At 43.6% G+C, this 24,851-nt stretch overlaps 1 protein-coding gene across 10 annotated transcripts; it reads right to left on the reverse strand.

Moving 5' to 3' along the window:
- PHOSPHO1 (phosphoethanolamine/phosphocholine phosphatase 1) lies at positions 1–21,451 on the reverse strand. Of its 10 annotated transcripts, XM_063300822.1 has the most exons (4): positions 20,651–21,028; positions 8,326–8,456; positions 3,869–3,968; positions 1–2,199 (listed from the first exon to the last, which is right to left on the reverse strand). In XM_063300822.1, the coding sequence occupies exons 2-4, from the start codon at positions 8,367–8,369 to the stop codon at positions 1,438–1,440; spliced, it is 906 nt and encodes a 301-aa protein (XP_063156892.1). In that variant the 5' UTR covers positions 8,370–8,456; positions 20,651–21,028; the 3' UTR covers positions 1–1,437. The 10 variants fall into 10 exon arrangements, with proteins under 10 accessions (XP_063156892.1, XP_063156895.1, XP_063156894.1 ...); XM_063300825.1 differs by lacking the exons at positions 8,326–8,456; positions 20,651–21,028 and adding an exon at positions 21,259–21,451; XM_063300824.1 differs by lacking the exon at positions 8,326–8,456 and having other exon boundaries at positions 3,869–3,971; positions 20,651–21,024.
- Positions 21,452–24,851: the final 3,400 nt, after the last annotated feature.

The raw sequence follows: 24,851 nt of genomic DNA on the forward strand, positions 1-24,851 counted from the left end.
CAGCATTATTTGAATAGAATGGAGAGAAAAAAACTCCAAAGTTAGATCTGAAATTACAGGAAGCATGACTATGGATGAATAGGGAACGTACATACGTTAATAGCAGATATTTTCATTCTTGTAATCTCCTACTTTCTACACTTCTAAAGTCAGGGGTGGGAAGTTGTGGCTATCCAGTTATTGCTGAATTATAACTCCAAGCAACCTTCTCAGCCGACAAGACCAGTGGTAAGGGATGGGGGGGGGGAGTTGTAGCTGAGGAACATCTGGAGGGCCATGCTCTACATGGATTATCATCAGCAACAGCTGTTTCTAACATGTTTCCAACACATCCCAAATACCCAGAGTACTTTGCTTGTTCTCTCGTGTCCATGGCCATTCTATACACCAAACAGGCCACCCCAACCTGCCTCATTTAGATAGCAGCAGCTTTTGGAGGAGCTGAAATGCTTCCCGAGAGGGTCTGCTAGGGGAGAGATAAACATGCTGCTACAGTCGGAGTGTTTTCCCTTACAAAGTGCTTGGCTAAAAGCCACCCTGCCCAATCTGGCACCCTGTAAAGGACTTGGCACTGCAATGTCCAGCCCAGCTTCAGCTCTTGAAATTCCTAGTTATTGCCTATGTTGGCTGAGAATTCTGGAAGTCAAACATCTGGAGAGCACCAGGTTGGGGAAGCATAGCCTAGGGCATTCATCTCAGCAATAAAGTGGGCCCTTAAGGAAAACAGTACGTTGAGGTAAACTAGATGATTGCATCTTGCCCAGCAACTATGCTACATCTAAATTATCTTTTAGCGTTTTTTTCTTTTTACTGTTGGACATACTTTTCAAAGACATAGATAATGGCTTAGTTTACACAATACATTCAATCATAATGTGCTTGCTTTGTTTTTGACTTAATGTGTGTGAATCCAGCCATTGTGGTTTGTGAACCATGGTTTATGGCTTAACAGTATAGGAACTCAGCTGAACCTGGCTGAGTCAGTAAATCACAGCATAAATGAAACCTGACCTAGCAGACACATAATTCTGCCTCATTTAGATCTACAGTAGATTAATCTATTGTCATCTTCAATGAGACAGGACCCATGACTGCTTTTAAGTGCTTTGGTAGCAGAGCGAAGCCTTTTCTGTATCCCCAAAGTGGATAAGCAATTTTGAGAAATGCAAGAGCATTTTCTTCACAGGCAAGCAAAACATACGAGATGGCAGGCACCCATCCACCCTTCCTGGGATGGACTGCCAAACTGCATAGAGAGCCCTTATCTCAAGATCAAAAGAAGGGAAATCCAGAGACAGAACATGCACAATGAGAGAGGGAGAAAAAACCCAGAGCAGAAGCCAAGCATGAGACAGTGCAAGGGAATTCACTGAGATCTTTCTACACTGTAGGCCAGGTAAATCAAGAAGAGCTGCTGCTTCTGCCAAGTTCTTTCCCTCAGCATTTTTTCTTGAGAACTTCTTGAAGGTGAGAACAAACCTCTATGGCGGAATTCCAAGGGACTACAGTAGCCTGGTAGGCCCCAGGTTGGTTTTTCTCTATCTCCTGAATGAGCTGATGCATGGGATAGCCTTTCCTTGGGAAGGCAACATCGCTGGACTTCATTGCCATGGAAGGGCAGAAGTCATTGGCTCCATCACCCACATAGAAGACTCTCTCAAACTTGGTTCCCTCCTGAGCCCTTTCTTCCAGGTATTCAGTCAGGATCTTCTGTTTGCACATATTGGAAGGGCACCGTGGACAATTGTGTGAATGGTAAGGGCCCAAGGTGAAGTAGCCCCTCTTGTCAAAACTAGAAGGATTACTGAAGATTTTACGGAAGAGGAAATAAGCCCCAGCAGCCTTCAAGGCACATTCAATGCCGAACATGTTGGCATCAGAGATGAGGATGATCTCAAAGTGGTTCTGTTGCTTAGAGAGAAACTGGAGGAGCTCCTGCATGCCAGGAGAAAAGGGAATCTTTTCATAGACTGCTTTGAAGTCAGTCATCTTTACCCCTTGATCCCCCAGGTATTTCAAAACCCGTTGCATGTACTCATTGTAGAAACCTTCCTGGAAGGTTTGGCGTATGGACTCCGGAAGTTTTTTCTCAGGAGCAGCCTGGATGACAGAATCATCACTATTCTCATTTACAATGGTCTCATCAAAGTCAAAGACCAGGAGGTACTTTTGGCTTTGTGTGGCCGCCATTGGCCCATCCTGCAACAAAAAGAGGTTTGGTTAATGGAAAGCCAACTTTACTGTATACATTCCTTGCCCTTCTCCTAATGCAACCCATGCCCATGAGGGCTATCCTTATGTGGACCAACTCCCAGAATTCCCCAGCCAACAGAGCCATTCCTGAGAATTCTAGGAATTGACATCCACATATCTGGAGGGCTTCCTAGCTGCAGATGGCTGTTAACATGCCACTTCCAGCAAATACAAGAACTAAATGTCTTTCCGTTAATGGCAGAACAGTATTCAAAATGATTTCTGCTTATTTTTGGTTCCAACTTTGGTGCACCTTCCCCTTCCTACCTGAACCAGGAACTAATTGCAGATGTTCTGAGGTGCCAGAAACAGCAGGCAAAGGATGAAGATGCTGAGTACATAGGCAGGTGCCTCCATAGCAGAAGTTCCTTTTCATGCACAAATAGATGGTACCGCTATTTGGCCCTAACCAAAGCAAAGAGTGTATGACTAAGCTTAGAAATAACTGAAACTCTATCTTTGACATGCCTTTTTTTTTTTTTCTTCTGCTCTTGGTTCATGGGGAAAGGAAGGAATGGTGACAACTTCTGGAATTTGCTACTTATGCATTCTTTTTAATAACCTTTAGTCTCTGAGGGATTAGAATACTTTAAAGTATTTGCATCTACAAGGACTAGTGACTTTGGCTTCTTAAAACTCCTTGGAGATGTAAAGATTTTATTCTCCCTACCCAATGCCATTATGGTCTGTTAATATTAATGATTTTCACATTTACGATGAAGTCACCCAGCTCTATTGTGATAAAAGCCTAAAAATCGAGACTGCAGCAACTCCAAGTGAACTACTTCAGCTAATCATCATTGCCCTATTACTGCTTTGTGACCCTTCTAAGACCCAGTGGGACTAATATTTTCACCTCATGCGTCTTCAATTCTTGACCTTAAGAGGCTTAACTACTCAGTACAGGGAATCAGTGTTTAAGTTTCTTTTAATCCTGGTCACATTCTTTCCTGAGCAGGGCAATTTACTATCCTTAAAATTCCTGTGCCACTTTTAACGAAGGGACAGTGATATGATACTAGGGAATTTTGGAATACATGAAGGATTGGAGGAAAGGTAGCTAGAATACAGACAGCTTTAGGCAGTTGTTTGCACTGATATTGAATGTGGGTTCTCTGAGATTTTGAGGTTTCAGTTTGATTTTAAAAGAAGCTTTTGCATTTGCAACAGTGCACAAACCTTCTGTGGGACTTAGGTGGAACCCTGATGACTCACTAGATGGGCTGCCTCTCCCACACCACTCCAAAACATGTTCCTCTTACCTTGGTTTTCTTACCTATGCTGCTTCTCTTGCCATCACATTGGTTGATGAAGGCTAACCAATGAAGAGGTATGGCCTAGAGCTTTGAGTGGTAGAGGCAAGTAGTTAAGCTGAACAACAGAGACTGTGGCCATCACCACCCCTTCTCTCATCACCACTTGAAGAAGCTTTTCAGCATCAGTTACTGATTCCAGCATCTTACAGGGCTGCCCAGAAGCAAATGGCAGGGCTAGCTCTGCCTTTAGGCTAACAGAGGCACGGGTTTGGGACTGGGGTGGATCTCACAGCACGTCAATATTTGATGATTCTGAGACTCTCCTTTTCTACCCCAAGTTTCCTGAGAATAGTGCTCACCTTAAGAAAGCATCGCAGCCCGATACCTTCGAAACACCTTTTCATCTTCAGTACTTTAGTTTCCAACGTGAGGCATCCCCCAATGTACACACTCCCTTTGCTGCTGAAGAAACCAGAGGTCACTGTTTTTATGAATGCCAACTTTGTTTAGCCTGTCCTGATCACTTTAGATTCTGCCTCATATTGAAAATGAACTCCTCAATGTTTTCCCAAACGACTTTGATAATTATTGCATTTGTTCCACAACAGAACTTCCTTGCCAAGTACACCTTTGTTTAAACACATCTCTTTAGTACAGTTCAATTAGCTACAGAGCTGAAGAGATAAATATTTTAACTTCCACAATCAGCCTGGTTACTGTGGGGAGGCAGCTTCCTGTGCCTTCTCAGAAAATCATCACACAGCAAAAACAAGGACTAACCTGGCCCCATTCATTGAGCGGAGAAGAACTGCCTTGCCAAGCCCTAATAAAAAAACATTTGTAAAGCCTTTGTAACTGAGAACTGGCCCTTTTTTGTTTTCCTTTTCTTCTCCTCCCTCCAAATCTCTTTTTCCTTTTGAGTTGTGTCTTATAAATGCAGATTTATAACAGATGCAGTCAGGAGTTTGGTTTCCCTATCGCAGCAAAATGTTGGTGAAATATTTTGACATTTTAAACAGAGAGATGAACTCTCAATCCCTGGGTAGTCATCAGATGCTAGAGCAGCCTCCTCCAACTTAGCCCCTTTCAGATGTGATGCACTACAACTGCAACAATCTCCAGCCAGCTGGCCAGTCACTAAAACAGTCACTGAAGAGAGCATCATTGCTTGTCATCTTCGCTTGTAAACCTAAAGTCAGTGTTTCTCAACCTTGGCAACTTTAAGATGTGCGGACTTCAACTCCCAGAATTCCCCAGCCAGCATTCTGGGAGTTGAAGTCCACACACTTAAACTTGTCAAGGTTGAGAAACCCTGCTTCAAGTGCTTCTCTCTTTTGGCTCCTGGGCTGGATTGTTCCCTGCCCATGCAAACATTTACTTTCCAGGATTTGGTGCTATACAAATCCAATCAATCCATCCATCCATCAATCAATCTCCAGCCTCCCCTTTGTTTCTGAAGTATTCTCCATCATGGAAGAAAGGAGCACAGGCTCTTTTTGCTTACAGGAGAGGACAGACAGCAGCCAGAAACTTGAAACAAGCCTCAAGTCATCCAAGCTTATCCATAATTGCAATTCAAAAGTCACCAACGCATATGGTCCAGGATCAGAGCAGGTTGCACACCAAAAAAGCTCAGATGCTTCCAAGAGCCAGAAATGCTGTAGAACTGCAAATTACATAGACTGACATCAACATTTGGCAGCTAGGATTATATAAACCAGCATTCATTACTGACTTGTTCAGGTGCTAACTTTATACCATTTGAAGAGGAGGATCTATTTCTTCTTGCTGTGTTTTACTGACCTCTTATGTGCAGAAAAAGTACAAGAGCAAGATTATAATAAAGGGGAAATGATACCTGAACATAAGTGCTGAGTTACCTATAATCTGTCCCTGAAGAATGCATTTGAATATTGCAGAGATTATAGGATTCATCTGAACAGGACAAGACCTGAAGCATTAAAGGCAGTCATGTACTAATAATGATACAAGTTGTTCTCCCATACTTTGGTGGGTTTTTTTTAAAGCCCCATATATATTCATTTAAGCATCTATTTGTTGCTTGAAAATTAAGATTAGATATGGTAAAACGGTAATGTCTCGCAGATTCCCCAGTCAGTGCTGTACCTAGTCAGATTCTGCTCTCAACTGACTAAGTTCCTGTGATCTTCATGAGGAATAGAAGCATTTGGACAATACAAGGAATGTGCCTCCACAATAATCTGTTCACTCTCATAACGTTTGTATATCCACTAGCTGTCCTTTGTAATGCTCAGACTGCCAGCCAGCATACAGCTTGTCTGTTTATATTGCAAACTGGGGAAATTCTAAGCCTTGGCAAACTCTTCCAGCACATATGCAAAACAAAGCAATGCTGACTTGAAAAGAGCCCCATATGTAGGGCAATCTGCCCAAATTTCTATCAATGGGCCACCAAGAAAATGGGTATTATTCACATTGTTAGATCACATTGGTTAGCATAGAATAGGGATGTGCAACTTTTGAGGGATTGAGGGCTATACTTGGTTCTTGAATGTCATGCTTGATAGCACATATCAAAAAGTAGACAGGGCCAGGACAAAAACAGTTTAATATGAGGTACGTTTCAATGTAATGGAAATGAATTTATATAAATACAATGAGCAACTCTATTTCCTATGTACTTATTCTTTTCTTCTTTGTGCCACATTAAGCTTTTTAATCTGTAAGTCACTTTCAGAGGCCTCCTTTTGCAACCATGAGGCCTCTCAACACTGCTTAAGGCTAATATAGTCTTCTGCAACCCAAGACTCTCCACACCAGTGTTTCTCAACCTTAGCAACTTTAAGGTGTGTGGACTTCAACTCCCAGAATTCTATGTGAACAGTGTTCCTCAACCATGGCCACTTTCAGATGTGTGAACTTCAACTCCCTTGCTGGCTGGGGAATTCTGGGAGTTGAAGTTCACACATCTGAAAGTGGCCAAGGTTGAGAAACACCGTTCCACACGTTTTGGATTAAAGGGCGGACAATGTGGTGATCATGGTGGTGAACTGGAGGTGGGGGAGACCCAAGTTCAGTGTTCTTTCCACTTGGGCCTTCCTAAGTGACTCTGAGCCATTTACTCTTACTAAGCCTAGCCTACCTCACCTAGTTGTTCGAGTAAAGACAAAAAGAGACTCCCTCCTCCCCATGCGCTACTTTGAGCTTGTGGAGAATCAACAGGGTAGCGATGAAATGCATGAGTTGGTCTGCCATCAGTGCTGATCATTAGCTCAGTTTGGGAAAAAAAGGCTATCTGAGGGAGGAATTAAATTTGAAATGGCAGCCTCTGATCAGGAGATTGGGTAGAAAGCTTGAACTAATCCCGCTGCAGAGAGAAATTCTAAGCCTGCGCTAAGGTAGCAAATCTTTTTGCAGTGAAGTAAGAAGGGATCACAGGAGTGGCTGGGTATCCAGTCCGCCTAGTTTTCTAATACCTGCTGGCTTAAAATCTGTTCTTGGGGCACACTGACACAATTCCAACACCAGCAGATGGCGAAGTTCTCACACCAGGAAGGCCAGTGGGGATTTCCCCCACCTCTCTCTCTCACAGGATATTCTCTGTCCTAGAGTGCCCCCAGGTTGGCAAGCACTACATAGAATGTGTGTGTAATGCCGAGACAGCAATTAAGCACAGTATACGTGGCACTGCAAACTGTTTTATTTTTAGTGCTGGGGATAACCTACCACACACAGCCACTTGCATTCAGCGTTTGCTGTCCAGCCCAGAGAAGACAAACCTCAAAGGCAATGAATTTTTCTCCATATCCCACCCATAATGGCACAAATGAGCCAAAAGATGTGGCTCTGTGGAGACCACTGGGACCAGCCTTCCTGAGTTCAGGGCTGGATCCCTTCCTTTTCCAAGGAATTCAGCAACAGATTTATTGCAGAGTCTTGGCCACATTCTCTACCTTAAAAATGTGGAGCTACAAGCACTTCGGGCCCACCTAAAGTTAGCAACACTGTTTTGTGATTTTTGGCAACATGTTGAAAAAGCAAGTTGCTATGATTTCATCTGGGCTGCAGGAATCTGGGCAGATGCCAACCACAATGTGGGGACAATGCCACAGGACCCATGACTATGATCCCAGCAAAATGCACTCTACCAAGCGAGAGAGAATTTGGGGGTGGGGGGGGCAGGGCAGGATGCAGCACAAGACTGGGCCAATATTGAACAGCTCCTGTTGGATCCCAGTTAAGGAGATGAAGGCCACCTCCTCCTCCTCACCACCACCACCCTTGTTAATGTTCCCTTTGTCACAAGAACTGTGCTTTTGTACGGCCACTCTCCACTTCTGCTGGAGAAGTCTAAAAGGGATGCAACTTGAGGCCTACTGTAACACAGATGAACACGGTTTCCTGGTGGATGCCCTTCCCTCCTTGTTAGGAATCATGCTTGCTCCAACCTGCCTAATCCTGTCACTTCCAAGGCACAGACACTGTTCTGGGTTTTATTTCTTAGTCACGCTGGGACATGATGGAATTCTGGGCCAGAATGCTGCAGGACCAGCTACTCAACGCCTAAATGGTATCCCAGTGGTACCTGCAGTAATGAAACAAGTGCTGTTGACATAGCAGAACTTCCCTCTTCCTCTGACATGCAGTTTTCTTCACAGCTTCCTGCTTTATGCAAACCAGAAAAGAGCAGAACCAAAGCCTCTCATCTTACATAAGAGCAAAGAAAAATATCTCAGAGTGTTGGTAACTAAGGCAAACCATTCATGAGCAAATGGAGGGTATAAGCAGACTTAGGTTTGCAGAAGCACAAAAGAAAAATTTAAAGAAAACTCACTCTCTACATAGAAAGTATGTCCTGAAACAGTTCAGCGAGAACATACTCTGAGTTGTGGCAACAGAATGCTGGCTGGCTCTTATGGTGAAGGAATAACTAGAGATCAGTGGTGGTGATGGCAATGGAATATCCTGAAAAAGGTTGGCTACTAGCTGGAACAAGAACATACAACATCACAACAGGGGCATCTGCAGGGAGGGGAGGGAGCAAAAAGTCAAGATGGTGGCCATGACTGCACAATGGAAGCCCTGCCCCTTTTTTGCATGTGCAATGCACGTACAAAAAGGGTGGGGTTTCATTGCATGTTTGCAGCTGCCATCTTGACTTTTTTGCACCTCCCCCAGTAGACACTCCTGGACAACAACTTTTTGTTACAGAATAAAGTACTGGTCTCCTTCCATGGTTTATGTCATTTTTTTTTTTATCCGATCAATTGTGTCTGATTTTCAGAGACCACCTGGACAAGTCCCTGAAGTTTTCTTGGCAAGGTTTTTCCGAAGTGGTTTGCCATTGCTTAGGCAACCCTCAAATAATGACTTCATTCACACATGCTAAACCACAAACTAATCACCTTGACCGGGTTCATACAATATAATGCACCATAAATTAGCTGTGTGAACTCAATCCATCAGAAAGCAACACTCTACTCAGAAACACTGTACCACCAATGCCTGCTTAGTTTGTATACATCCAAGTCAAGTATGGGGAACCTGTGGCCTGTCAGCTCTATCCTCCAGCTGTTGTCTACACTCAAGTCATCTCTCCCTTCCTACCACCACTCACACCCAAAGCCATCACTCTGTCTGGAGCACAAAAATGTCACCCATCTGAAGTACTATCTGAGCTTGTGAGAATTCCCTATTGGAGATCTGCAACTACCAATGCCCTTAAATGATGGAGGGAACAGGTTTTCTGTGACGGAAAAGGCATGGCAGTCATCACAGCCTCTTCCTTATGGAAAATGTGGCTGTCTTCTTGCTGAAAAATATCCAGAAAAGGAGCACCAGATGACAGCAAGAACGTTAGTGGGTGACCCCTCCCTCCTCAAAGTCCTGTCCTCTTATATTATCTAGTCCACCAAGGTTTTGGGAGAAGGCAACATGATCCTTAAGTTCAGTTATATTCTACACATAATTTAAATTCCAATAGGATGGACACATTTGGATTCTCAAGAGCACGTTGTGTGTGTCTTCTCAAAATAGCCAAGAACAGGGAGGCTTCCACATCCACAAAATAGTTACCATGCTCATTTTCCCAAAGAAATTTTTCTTCCTGTCATCATCTTCTCTAAGGCCTCAAGAAGCTCCTTACAGATTCCCACTGCTTAGCAATTGTTCCTTTCTCCTGGGCACGCTTTCAAATCAAGCACAGGGCCACAGCCACTTGCTGTTTTTAGTTTTCCAAGAACGTTTATAGGGTTTGTATAAAGTTCAGTGGCATTCTTGAAAAAAAAAAGATGGTGTCAGACGTTTATGGTTGCTTGGCATTATGCTGGTTTTCCATTTTAACAAAATCCTTTTATTTTTAATGACAACAGGTAGAACAAAGAGCTTGGTGGGCATGGGAAGTATCCACAGGCTCATGATCTCTGGACTGCTGACCTCTGCTATAGCTGAATGTTACAGTTTTTGCCTTTGCGATTTAAACCCTACCCTTTTCTTTGAATCCACCCATGCACCACAACTTGAAGAAAAATGCTGATCCAGCACAAAAGGCACCTTCCAATTCCTTCTTGGGCTTTCCCTAGCTGGCCTGGGTGCCTACAGCAATGCATTTCCTGCAAATGGCAAACTGAGTTGTAGCTATCCCTCAAAGGCTTCTTCCTGTAGCTTGTTATGGATTGTTCCCTGCACCTCCCCTACTACCATGTCTGCCAATGCCCCAACCAATGCCCCAATGGGGCTGGGGAAGGGTGTGTGTGACAATGACTCTCCCCTCATGTACTCCTCCCACAGCAGGATGAGGCTCTGGGATAAGCAAGGTTCTAGCAGCCCATCAAACATCTGACTAGCATGTGGGTTGGGAACTTTAATGTGCAGGAACACAAGGAGAATCATCACTGAACAATCCCTTTCTGAGAAAATCCTCATCAGCACTGCTGGGAAAGGGGAAGGGGAAACATAACCTGTTTCTCATACTGTATCTAAAATTACTAGGGAGGAAAAAATAAAGCCATTAACAACAAGGCAACAACAGTCTCAATGAGGCCAAACTTATCGGTGTTTTACATGGTCCTTGATTCACCACCTAGCTCTTGGAATTAAAAACGTAGTTTACTACATATATTCATAAGTATCCATCACATTATTTCCTTTTCAGATTAAGCAATGTTATACAAAGTGCAGAAAGAGAGTCAGAAATAGCTGGAAGAAATTTAAGGCATAAGTTTTACACATGAGGAAATCCTAAGACTGGGTCAATTCATACTTGCAGAGTGGTGCATTTAGATGAAACAGAGCCAAATCAAAATCCTCTAACCAATAGCACTGCAGAAGGGGGAGGTGATGAAGACTTGTTCAAGGTACCTTACCCAGTGTTTCCAGATGCAGCAAGCAGGCAAACCTAGAGAGAGGAGATCGAGATGGAGACTCCGCCTGAGTCAGATGATAAGGAACCAGGAGGAACAGAAGAGATGCAGTACAATCCAACCCTGAGTCCTGTTAAAGACCTGAGATGCTCATCGTGACCCAACAAGAGAGTTCTGGCCAAGCAACTGTCCTACCTCGTGTGGTGCCATTGCCGAAAGAGCCTGCATCATGGAAGGGAGTGCAAGAGCTGCCACCAGCTGAAGCAAGTAGTTGGAGGAAAGCAGCACAAGAACACTTGGACACTCACAAAGTTACCTGTTGGCAAAAAGGCAATTGGTTGCAAATGGGTCTTTAAGGCCAAGCAGAATGAGAAGGGAGAAGTCCAAAGGTACAAAGCTAGACTGGTAGCCAAGGGCTATTCACAATAGTATGGGGAAGATTACGACCAAACTTTTGCACCTGTTGTGACCCACACAACAATTCGACTTCTTTTAAGTCTAGCTGCAAGTAGAAACATGCAAGTGGAACATATAGATATTAAAACAGCATTCTTGCATGGGGAAATTCAGGAGGAGTTGGATATGCAACAACCTGAAGGGTTCATTGATCCAAAGAACAGGCATTTAGTGTGTAGACTTCAGAAGGGGATCTATGGGCTGAAACAAGCAGCAAGGTCCTGGAATGTGAAATTAAACCAGATGCTAATAAAGCAAGGTTTCACTCAAGGCAAAGCTGATCCCTGCCTTTACACATGACACAAGAATGGCAGAGACATGTTCATTCTGACATTTGTGGACGGCTTAATTCTCTGAGGATCAAAGGGACATTAATGAAACTGTATCCAATTTGAACATGGAAATAGAGGTGAAATGTCTTGGGAAGGCAAGCTACTACTTGGGGATACAAATTGACAGAGAAGACGATGGAAGTTTTCTCCTCAGTCAGAGGCAAAAGATTCTAGAGTTATTGGAGAGCCTGAGGCTGGAAGGTGCAAACACAGTACCAACTCCAATGGAAACAGACTTTCACAAAGTAAAGGACACTAGTGAACTGTTGCCTCAGAACAATGGCTACAGAGAGGCCATTGGGAAGCTGTTATATCTGTCAACCACAACAAGGCCAGATATTTCAACTGCAGTGGGGATCCTCTGCAGAAAGACCAGTGCACCTACCCAAAGGGACTGGACAGGCATTAAGTGGGTGGCAAGATACCTGAAGGGGACTGCAGACCTGAAGCTTAAGCTGCCAGCAACTGATTCTCCTGAACTAGTGGGGTACACCGATGCAAATTGGGCAGAGAATGCAACTGATCACAAATCCACTAGTGGGAATGTGTTTTTATTTGGGGGAGGGGATGTGAGCTGGGCTAGCCACAAGCAGACTATACTGGCATGGTCAATCACTGAAGCGAAGTATGTCTCAGCAGCTGAGACATGCGCAGAGGTGCAATGGCTCAAGTGTTTACTTGAGGATCTGGGGGTTAGTGATCCTGCTCCAATAAGAGCCTTTGAGGGCAACCAAAGTTGTGTAAGACTCTATCAAAGAAGATGGGAGGGCGAGCCAAGCACATGGATATTCATTACGTGATTTTAGAGAGGGACAGGAGACAGGACTAATACATCTGGAGTATTGTCCCTCAGAGAGCATGATCGCAGCATCCTGACAAAGCCACTCACAAAGGGTGTCTATCAAGGCCTACGAAGTGAGTTAAATCTTGTGTAGGCATGATGCATGACTTGATTTGAGAGGGGGTGTTGGAGGTCCTAGCAAATCAGCATGCCTCATTAGCATGTGGATGAGTTCGTTCCAGGATGCAATTCTCTATATGCTTCTAGAGGAAGCTGTTTGTTGTCCCTCCCACATTCCTTAGGTCCTACCTCCTTTCACCATCTACGAAGGAAGCATGCTGCTGTTACTCCTTCCATCTGGGCGCCATGCATGGGTCCTAGAGTCAGGAGGTTCCCCCTTTCTGCATGCAGCCTTTAGCAGCAATAAGGGCTAAGGGCTAATTCAGTTTAGGGAAAGAAAGAAGAACAAGAATCATTTTCCTGAATGGATGTAACTGCACCAAACAAATGAGTAAGACCTTTTTTTTTGGCTTACTTTTGAACCTACTTTGTCTAAGTGTGTAATTCTTTATGCTTGGGTGGGCTAAGTGTGTAAGATCAATAACCTATATTTCTCTAACGTGCTTATTAATGCTATTTTAGATAATATTCTTTTCTGTGCATGTCTTTTCGCTGTATTATGCTCTGCTTCATTCAGTGGTCCCAGCTATTCACTAATGGCTTCATGCCACCCATCATGGCTTTGGCAATTGAGGCTTTCACATAATTCAGTACAATAGAGGAGGTCTAGCCTAGGTGATCACTTCAATGTCCTGCTGCCTTGCCTAGCTTCTCAAGTACAGAGACAAACAATGTCATGGTTATCCTACCTCAAGTCCAGAAAATGGTTTGAATGGAAAACTAATGTCTAATCACTAGATGTTGAGGGATATTCTGAAAGAACAAGAAGGAAGATAATCACAAGTAGTTCAGTGGTAGCTTTCCTAATTAGCTTTTAAAATGTCATGTGATAACAAAAGCACCAAAAATGCTAAAAGAAACATGGGCACTGCAGTTATAAAATACAGTGGAGGGAACTTACAATGCTGAGGTGGAAAATATCCAATGCAATGTATCACTAGGTTTCAAGGACAGGGATCTGAAGCCTTAATATTTTTTATGAATTCCCATCACCACAAACATTGCCCAGGTAAGGTGACGCTTGTAGGAGTTGAAGTCCAACCGCTTCTCTAAGGTACAGGCTCCCTATAGCAGATACTGCTTGTGTAGCACTTTCCAGGAAAGTAAGCATTTGTGAGTCGCTTGTGAGATGGGCGGTACAGAAATGTGATAGACAGACAGACAGACAGACAGACAGACAAATATAGTGTTGTGTAGTCTTAGGATCAAGAAAACCCATCTTCAAGATCCACACACATCCATGGGAGATGACAACGTTCCTTTGGGCTGAAGACAGTGATTGGCCCAACATTTCACAGGTTACTGTTATAGAGACACAGTTGAAGGAGGGTGTGGGGAGCTCCTGAGGAAAGGTAGGATATAGATCTAATGAATGAATGAATGCTACTTATCGGACAGTGAATCTCACTGTGTTTTTATATGGGATGGTTCTACAGTATATAGAATAATTCTATATTCCTTATCATACACAGGGTAGTAATTAAATCACACTGAAGACCAACTTCAACTTTTGGGGTAAAGAGAAGAGGTGTAGCGGCATGGGGGCACAGGCCACCCTGACCTTTGTCGGAAATACAAAGTGGCACCCATGTGCTTGTTCTAAGAAGCTGCAAGGGAGGAAATCCTAATTTTTAGGCAGGGTGAAAGCAGCTCAGAATAGCAGGACTGCCCCTTACCCCAATTGATTCTATCTTGGAATTCCTATACACACATCACATTGTTGTCTATTTTAAGAAGAGAAGCAAAAAAAAAAAAAAAAGAACAGATGCTGATCTGTGCGCTTATCGACAGCATGAAAGGGTGGGGAGCACCACCAAACACACTTGCAGAACTCCTCCCCACCAAGAGATTGTGGAAGAGGCAACATGGAGTTGAGGAGGAAAACAATGGCAGGCTGCCATCTGTGTCCCTGCTTAACCTTCCACAAACAGCTACTGAGCTTGCAGCCCAAACACAGACAAACGTCAGCAGAGTTCTCCTCTGTAGCTCTGCTGAGTCATGCCAGTATTGGGCTTATCCAGAAAGCAAAGGGAGGGAGGGGAAGAACCTAATGTGTTAAGGAAGTCTTTCAGAAGACATCAGATGAACCAACCATTCTTGTTAGAGCTGAGATGAATAGCAGAACAAAGGGAGAACATATTCACCATCCCCTCTCCCCCAAACGCTGAGCTCCAACTAGCTGTTGTCCCAGGAGTGTGATACATAGCTTTTGCCCCAGACAGATGAACAAGAGCTGCTGGGTCAGCTGATTTATTCTCCAGGCAAGACCCAGCAAGAAAAAGCAATCCAGTCCCTAAAGATTTAAATGCTTACTTAGAATTTAACCCTTTGTCCTGGAATCATCAAGGGATTTCACTCCACTATCCTTCCCTTGCACATCTTATATTCCAAATCTGTAACCATGAAGAAAAGACCTCTCCAACAAGGATTTTAAAACATCTGATGGGAGCAAATACTTCGGGAAAGTATTTGGGATAGTGGGTGTTCCCGGCTGCCTTTAAGGAAGCACTGGTGCACTCCCTCCTCAAGAAATGATCACTGGACCCTATGTGTTGGACAATTTTCGTCCCGTCTCCACCTCCCTTTTTGGGGAAGGTGGTTGAGGTGGTGGTGGCGTTGCAACTCCAGAGGATTCTAGATGAAACAGATTACCTAGTCCCCTTTCAGTCAGGTTTCAGGTCCGGATATGGGACAGAAATGGCATTGGCCGTGCTTATGGATGATCTCTGGTGGGAGCGGGATGGGGCAGTGCATCCATCCTGGCTCTTCTTGATCTCTCAGCGGCTTTCGATACCATTGACCATGGTATCCTTTTGGGGCGGCTCAGGGAGTTGGGGGTGGGCGGCGTAGTGTTGCGCTGGTTCACCTCCTTCCTCCAGGGCCAGTCCCAGTCGGTGTTAATAGGGGAGGAGAGATTGGCCCCACGGCCCCTCCTTTGTGGGGTGCCGCAGGGATCGGTACACTCCCCTCTCCTTTTTAACATCTACATGAAACTGCTGGGTGAGATCATCCGTCACCACGGGATGAGGTATCATCAATATGCTGATGATACCCAGTTATACATCTCCATCCTGGGTGAGGTGATATGGTGACTGCCCTCTCTCGGTGCCTAGGGGCTGTGGGGGTCTGGACGGGGAACAACAGGCTTCAGCTGAATCCTGGTAAGATGGAGTGGCTGTGGGTTGATAGCTCCTCTGTATCCATGAAATTGTCATCTTTAGTTCTTGATGGGGTTGCATTGCCCCAGACAGACCTGGTGAGGAATCTGGGGGGTCTTCCTGGACTCATGACTCCTGCTCAAAGAGCAGGTGGCAGCCATGACCAGGAGGGCCTTTGCACAACTTCGTGTTGTGCGCCAGCTACGCCCTTTCTTGGATCGAGAAGCCCTCCAGTCAGTCACTCATGCCCTGGTCATCTCCCATATAGACTATTGCAATGCGCTCTACATGGGACTACCCTTGAAGAGTATCCGGAAGCTTCAGCTGGTCCAGATTGTGGCTGTGTGGGCAATTATTGGTGCCCCAAGATTGGCGCATGTGACACCACTGCTGCGTGAACTGCACTGGGTGCCAGTTTGCTTTCGGGTCCAATTCAAGGTGTTGGTTATGACCTTTAAAGCCCTACATGGCATGGGTCCAGGCTACCTGAAGGACTATCTCATCCCCATGACATCGACCCGTCCCACCCGATCATGCAGAGAGGGCATGCTACGGACCCCATCAGTAAGAGAATTTCTTTGGCGGGGTCCAGGAAGTGGGCCTTCTCTGCAATGGTGCCCACCCTCTGGAACACTCTGCCCCCAGACGTGAGGCAGGCCCCTTTGCTCCTGGCCTTCTGGAAGAACATAAAGACCTGGCTCTGCAGCCTCGCCTAGGGTGGGAAGGGGAATAGTTCTTCCTGGGGGTGGCTGGCGCCGTGAGCCCTCCTCACTGAATTAGATATTAGTGCCACTTGGATTTTATACTTATTTTTAACTTCTATTTATATTTGGTAATTTGTATTTGTATTTTGTATGCTTACAGTTTTAATGTTAATTTTATTGTAAACCGCCCAGGGTCCCTCTTTTCTGGGGAGATGGGTGGTGATAAAATCTGAAAAATAAATAAACAAACAAACAAACAGCATCCTCTATTAGAAATGTTTCTCTTTGTGTGTGTGTGTCCCTGTGTGTGCATAAGTAAACAACGGAGGGTCTGCATGAATTATTTTTCCCCCATGCCAAAATTCTAATTCCATACAGAAAGCTAGCACATCAAGGAAAAGCCTCACCTTGAGCCAAACCTACTAGTTTTACATGGAACAGGATGTCATTCATGCAAGCAAGTTTCTCGTCTGCAGCCAGAAATACAATCCAAATGCAGGTTTACCATCTCCATGGGAAGCTGGCTTTGGTCACTATAGAACGAAACACTGAAAACGTATTTAACACCTAACGTCATTTCTACTGTGGTGCTTCCCAGCACATAAAGTGACTGGCAAACCTTACCTTCACAATCTTTCTGAAAACCTTGTGAGACAAAACAAGAGCCAAATTCGCAGGCAAACGTTTGTGCCACCAATGTCATCTCCAGGTTGCAATATAAAGTTTGAACTCCTAAGGATTACTTTTAACATGCAAATGGATGCCAGTTACTTTCCGTACAATAAGGAGAATAGGAGGAGGATTGATTTTTACTCCTTTTTAATGGACTGATTTTCATTACGGAGGGATTTGAGGAAGTGTTTTGGTAGCTTCTAAATTTAGTTTTCGCTGTTGATTTTTCACTGAAAGAGCTGATGTACTCTGAAATCCCTTCTTAGCTAATAAACAAACATATTTCTTCCCTGGTAGCAACTGATCTGTGGGAGCCCCCCTAAAAAGAGAAAAGAGTGAGAGGGAAGAGAACCTGGCCCAAAGAAAAAAAATTAAAAGGGGGAGAGAGAAGCCTACAGAAGAACCAAAAGGAAGGAAGGAAAACATAAAGAAATGAAAAGATTTGTTTGAATTTAATTTACATTGCCAAGTCCTTCATGTGGAAAAACAGCTTACTTGCCTAAGACGAATCTCTATATTCTAAAGGTATCCACGTCACTATTTCCAAAGATACTTTAAATTCAATGTTGCTCTTCTCTTCTTCCGTATCAGAGTTTGACAACATAGGCCCGATGTGTACAGCGTTACGACAAAGAAGCTGAAATACCAGAAAGATTAATAGAAGCAAAGGTGGGTGGTAAGAACTGGTATTAGATTGATATTGGTATGTATCTGAGTGGGTATCTGGCAGAAGTGCAAAGAAAACAAATCTTGTCCATGTGCATTTATGATTGGGAAACCCAGTGAAGCAAGCGTGTGTGTGTGTCTGTGTCTGTGTCTGTGTGTGTGCTTGGTTCTACCAAGAAAAAGCAAGGGCTTAGTGCAAGATATAATTCTGCAATGCAATTTCACATGTACCTACTCAGAACCAAACCAACCCTACTGAGATCAGAGAGACATACTCCCACATAAATCTATATGTTTAAGACAGCTGTAATGTAGCACTCCATAAGCTTATTTTCCTACTCTGGTATCATTTGTTTGTTAACATTTTTACCAATACTGGCATCAGATTCAGCTCTCACTCTAGGGTAATTTCCACCAATTTGATGCCATCTGGATACATTGAAATTTCGAGTCACTCCTGTATACTTGAGACCCAGTTTGGTGTAATGGTTAAGGCACCAGGTTAGAAACCAGAAGACTGTCTGTTCTTGTCCCACCTTAGGCACAAAGCCAGCTGGGTGACCTTGGGCCAGTCACTCTCTCTCAGCCCAAGGAAGGAGGCAATGGCAAACCACTTCTGAAAAACCTTGCCAAGAAAACTGCAGGGACTTGTCCAGGAAGTCTCCAAGAATCAGACACGACTGAACGGATTAAAAAAACAACACCATACACTATGCTACTTGGTTTACAGGCGGGGGGTAATGGGAGCTGTCATCCTGAACATTGGGAGTAGAGGACTGGGGCAGTACATGGTCTTTGTCAATAGCAGCCATGATTATGGCATCTGATATAAGCATGAAACAAATACATTATGTATATTTGGTATTAACCCAATAAAAGACCATTTTAATAGTCTATTTAGTTTCTAGCTGTTAAGAAAACTTGTAAAGTTCTATGCTCTGTCCCTGGAACAGAATATACTGTACAAAATAAACCAATATGCACATTGGCTTAACTTGCATGGTGTGAATCTTGCACTGGGGGCAGGAGGCACAACCTATTGATTTGTAAAAAAAATGACAGCAGTGCATGTACAATAGTGCCTATGAAATAATCAAATTAGATAATCTGCTTTTCCAATGCACCTCTGAAAAACTTCTTCTTCCCCTAGAATTCTTATGAATGACCTCAGGACCTCTAATCACCAATTCTAGGGACACTATTGCCATTTTTTCCCCTGAGCAGATTAATAAATGGAACTCATAGGATTTTACAAGATAATCATGACACTTTGGTTCAAAGCTTTGCACCGCTAGTAGCCTTGACTAAACCCTTCTCTTTGTATACTGCAAAATGTAACGAATAGTGCTGCATGCCATACCTTAAAATAGTAGGGATTGGCAAACATATTTTTAACTAAAAAAGCCCTCTGGCAACTCAGTGCAGACTTAGTGCTGAATGGTAGCAAGAGTGAGTACAGGTGCTTGTTAATCCTGGCTACCTGCCTCTTACCTTTCCACCCAGGAGGCCCAGGCTTCGTTCTTTTGAATACTCTGTATCTTGCAGCTCAGTGTTTCTTGGAGCACCTGCCAAATCCCAACATTTCATAAGTTTCTTCCAGCCTGAACAGTTGACTAGGAAATTGCCCAGTTCAGTCAGCCTCTAAGCTAGTTTCCCTGGAGTCTCCCTCCAGAGACCCTGAGCTTCTGCTGTTATCAGCAATTGGTCCATAATGGGCTAGTACTCCTCTCTTGGAGGGATCAGTCCCAAATCCTATGTTAGAGCCTTTCAAGATTTTTTGCCTTTTTTTTTTCAGAGTGGGTCATATGCTAGCCCTGGCCCTTCTCCAACAGCAGCTATTTTATCTTGACATATTAATTTCATTTGCATCTTTTTCCATGCAGCTCAGGAAAATACATGGAGGATTTCCAGCAATCTTCCATCCACCCAGGCACTGAAAAATGCATCTCTGCCTAGTTCTAGAAGGGCAGAATTACTGCGTTTCTACCATGCTCTACCTTCCCCAATTTCAGAGTGGCCAAAACAGAGGGAGTCTCATAGCCACTATTCCCACTGTATTGTGAGTCCAGGTTACATTTTTCAATTCCCCCCCTGGGTGGACCAAAGAAAGGGGAGGGGAAAAAAGGGTCCAGGGGGAAATGGAGATTACCTATCAAAAATTCACCTGCGTGTACCTGCTCCTGAAAAAACAAAACTGCCATCTGAACAAACACTGTTTGGGGGGGGTGGGGGGATCAAGGGAGGGCATTGTGATTGGAGCTGACTAGTAGTCTGTGGGAATGGGATAAGGGAAGGAAAACCACTAGGCTGGTCTTCTGGGCATACACACATTTCTACATTAATTGTTACAAGACTGATGCCACATGCACACATCTGCATCCTCTATTGACCAGAGACAGCCCTTGGGGCATTGCCACTATTGCTTTAGGTCCCTCTAAGGGGGAAACTCCTTCCTGACTTAAAGATGAAGTTGCAACACATGACTGGACCAGTTTAGGCTAAACCATTATGACACCTCTCATCTCAGCATTAAATCCCGCACTCCTGACTCCCCTACTCGTTGCCAATTCTTTAGCCCCCAGTACATAATGAAAAAGAGATGGAAAAATCTTGGGAAAAATTCAAGAACTAAGTTACTGATTAGACCACCCCCACCCCCGCCGCCAAAAAAAACTGCATTAGAAACGCTCGCTCTCCCCTTCCGCTTCTGTCAACTGCTAGCAATCTCCTGCCACTCAAAGCCACCTTCCCACGAGCCACCTGCGCTCGGGACCATCCAGACCACGGTGTCCCCGTTGCCCTTGGGCCAGTTTGAAGTCTCCCACGCCTCCAATGTGCGGCAGACTCACGTGTTCTTTTGGATCGGATCCCGCTTGTAAAAGGGAGGGAGGGGGTCGAGTTTCGGTTCAGACTTCAACTTTGCTCACAGCATGGCTCTGACTTCGGCCGATGGGAGCAGCTTTTCCCTTTCCCCGTCCAGTTTGACAGCGAAGCTAGCGGAGAGCTGTTCCCATCCCCGGCGGGCGGGGAGAAGGCAGGCCCGGCTCTTCCCGGCTTCAACCTCTCCTTGCAGCATGGAAGAAACCCCGCGATCTCCGGCCTCTCGTAAGATACGGAAACTAAGCCCGGCGCTTGATACATAGGACAACCGCAGTCCCCCGACGTCACAAGGGAAACGGCCAATAGGAACGGCTCGTGGTCACAGATCAAAAGAGGAGATCGCGACGGAGAAAGAGCATCCATTAGAGCTCCCCTCCCTCCCCCGCGCATCTCGAGACCACCGCGGAGACAGAAATTGCCCCGAAGTTTGTCCCGTGGACGATGAGCTGTTCCTCGCCCTTTTTATTTAAGCACGAGAACGATTAAGAAGCTAAACCGATTATAACGCGCACGTCTAACGCCTGGAAAAAAAGGGGGATGCTGGCGAACATGTGAAGGAGAAAGAGCAAAAACCAACCTGTGCTTGCGCCATTCCGACGGTAAAAGCCGCGCACTGGAAAATGCCAGACTCCAAGTAAGTTCTAACTAGGTCGCCTGCCCGCCCAGACCCATCCTTTTCTCTTTGGAGCAACCCGGACAAGCAAGAACTTCTTGAGCCACCTCCGCTATTTCCAATCGCGAGCAGAGAACAAGTAGATAGATTCTTCTGATAAAACTTCCAGTCGTCCTACAACGCCTTACTTATCTCCTTAGGTAAAAACACACACCCCCTTACACTTTTACATTCCTTCTATACTCGAAACTGTTTAAACGTCCTTCTCCAAATAGCAGAGGTAGTAAATACAGAAAATCAGAAGAAGTAAAGAAAAAGCCCAGAACGCAGGAATGGCCATAAAGTTTTTAATCCTTGCTCTACAGTGTTATGTTTGGAAATACATTAACAAGGCTGAATTCTTAGGACCCAAAAGAGGTGCCAAGAAACTCACACTGGTCCAGAAAGTTTCAATATTTTGCAAATCTCATCCAGACTATGGAAAGCAGAATTATACCCTGAAGCTGGAGCCCAGCTTTTGATGGAACAGAAACCAAGCCATTTTTGGAAAGCATCAGACTATTTCCAGTTTCTGAACAAGAGAAAGGAATAATAGCTCAGAGTTGGATCACAGACTAAGGCATACAGAAGGCCACAGGTTCAATTTTCAGCACTTTAAGCCAAGAATCAAAGAAAGTGAGGCAGAAAAAGACCCCCGCAAGAGAATTTGTAGCAATGGTCAGGCTCAGTGTCCTAAACAGAGGAATGCCTAGGAGCACCAAAATAAACGCAATGATGTACTGCAAGTATCTTTTTCTCCTTCACTCTGCAAGTATTCAACTGTGTGCATATTTTGCTGGAAAAACAAAATTGTGAAATGAACATGATGCAAAGCAGGAGAATTCACTCACTATAGACTGACTCCTGCAATGCTGCACAGAAAGTAAATGCTACTGAGCAACTCAGTAATCTAAATGCCATAATCATATGCTGTGCTAATTTCATGATTTAGAAATTCATCAGGGACTAAAACTTCTTTAAGTAGACACAATCTCTTCTCCAATTCCCAAGAGTTGTTGGGAGCCAGGTGGCATACAAATTTGACAAAATAAATAAATAAAATTAATCCAAGAGCTGTCATTTTAAGGATCTGTGCTCACATTAAGGATCTGTACTGCCCCCTCTTAATTTTCCATTTTCTTTTCCCATCTCATCCTTCAAGTCTTTATTGCCATCCAACTCCAAACGTCCCAGAAGCAAATTGTATATGTGATGAACACCTTGCCGAAGATTTGGTTGGAGACAAACAAGTTGATTTATAGAATTCCAAGTCAATATGAACAGCTCAAGCAAATGAAATATGCCAGCTCACCAGACCACATCAGATTCCTTCCAACTTTACAGGTTACAATATTCAGTAAGACCTCAGATACTTTGAATAGTTTTAACAACTCTAGTTCTCCCAACTCCACCTCACAGTTCAAAAGCAATGGAAAAGTAATTTACAGAAGGGGTGTGTGTGTGTATCACAACATTTAACAGTAGAAATTACTATATATTTCCTAGTATCTGATACTTTTCAAACTGTTAAGTTTCAAATTAAGCAGCTAGTAGGTATATATAATACGTACCCAACCTAAAGTTGTGGGTGTGGCCCCCAAGCCCTTTCAAAAGTTGCCACAAATTATATTTTTAATATGACAAAATCAATTACTAAGGATCCATCATATTAACTGTACTTAATTAGTTTAAATTAAATGGAATCAACTTCAGCTTTTGTCATAGCCTTGTCTGCTTCTGAGATATCGACCCAGGCCTGTGACCTCCCAAAAACGTTGTGTTCCAAGCTAGATAGCTAGCTTTCAGTTTACCATTCCATAAGAAAAATGTGAAAATCAAGGAAACAAAAATAGACTTTTTCTTCAAAAGGTTACCATAGCTGGAAACATTGCAGTACTAATGGCTACCTATAGATTTCAAAGTCTGCCATATGGAACATTAGATTACAGGCTTCTGTGTAAAAACTGGCATGCTAAACAAGTCTGCCCCCACCTTAGCATTCTGTGGACAGCTTAGCAGCTTTGGTTTTGCACAACCTTCTAATTCAGTGCCACATGCTTCAGAGAGATAAGGGAAACAGGTCATTAAAGCCCAGGGTGTGGACTTAAAGGCTATTTTTGCCTGGAGGAAAAGTTACAGATCTTTTTTAAACAAATTATTTGAACTGCTGAAGAATGCCTAAGGTCTGCCCTTTAAGAGAAATTCTACTTTTTCTTTAGGTGGCTATGCATTCCTATAACGAACTTGCTTGCTACAAATTTTCAAACTTAAAGAGTTCATTCCATATTCTTACAAGTTATGTATGATGCTTTATTCTAGTTCTTAGAATAATTTCTCTGGAAGAGGGATAGAAAAATGACATTTTGGGCCTATATTTGCCAAATGTCCATCAAACTATCCTGACATGAAAACAACACAAGTTAAGAATCCAATAATGTCATTTTGTACAAATGCTTCAAATGGATCTTTGGTTAGGAAAGTTTGCTGTACCAAATAAAAGTACTGGGATACCACATACTGAACCATTTGTGAGAGCCTCCCAAAAGGAACAAGCTTTGGGACACATATAAAAACCAAGTTTTTACCATGATTTGCTGAATTAGCCAGAATCAGTCTAAAATACCAGCAAAGTAAGTATAGTTTGCTTGCCAATTCCTTTTTTTAAAAACCTACACTTGCTTTGCAGGCACATGATTAGTGACAAAATCTAACCAGGAATAAGCAAGGAAACCACAAGTATTTTAAACATGTGTATTCACAAACCATGCTAAGTCAATATTGCAATGATTATACCAACTCTGGTTTTAATTACACCAACTATAGCTAATTAACCCTGTTCCCATATCACAAATTAGCATACTGCATATTCTCACATATAAGCCCATCCATGGATGAGCTGACTCTCAAATTTTTAACCAATGTACCATGAAAAATGGACTACCTGCAGATAAGCTGACTTGCATTTTTCATGGTATTTTGGTTAAAAATTCGAGGGTCAGCTTATCTGTGAGTATATACAGGATATATGGGTACTTTAAAAAAGTATTACCATATATACTTGTGGATAGCCAAACCCAATTCTGGGGTATATTTTGGCACCTAAAATTCTCAGCTTATCTGCAAGTATATATGGTACCATAAAAACAAGCAAACCACTTTATTGCTTAGCCTTATGTGTAAATCAGGCCAATTATACTTTGGTGTGAGGTACCACATTTTAAGAAAGAGTCAGAGAAATTGGAAATGGTTCAGGAATGGGTAGTGAGGTTGAATCCTAAGAAGAGGTGTTAAAAGACCTTGGAATGTTTAGCCTTGTGCAAACATAAGGGAGGATGAGATAGCACTGTTCAACTCTACAGGATATTCTCTGCTACCACAGAATGGAAAATATGAAATAATGGTTTTGTGTTGATTGTAAGGCTGATTTCAATGAGTACTGGGGGGAAAAAAGCCTTCAGAACTGCTCACTGATGAATTCAATTATCTGGAAGGGTGGTGGGCTCCCTTTACTGGATGTG

Source organism: Candoia aspera, chromosome 4 (genome assembly GCF_035149785.1).
Source record: "Candoia aspera isolate rCanAsp1 chromosome 4, rCanAsp1.hap2, whole genome shotgun sequence".
In the NCBI taxonomy this organism is placed as follows: Eukaryota; Metazoa; Chordata; class Lepidosauria; order Squamata; family Boidae; genus Candoia; species Candoia aspera.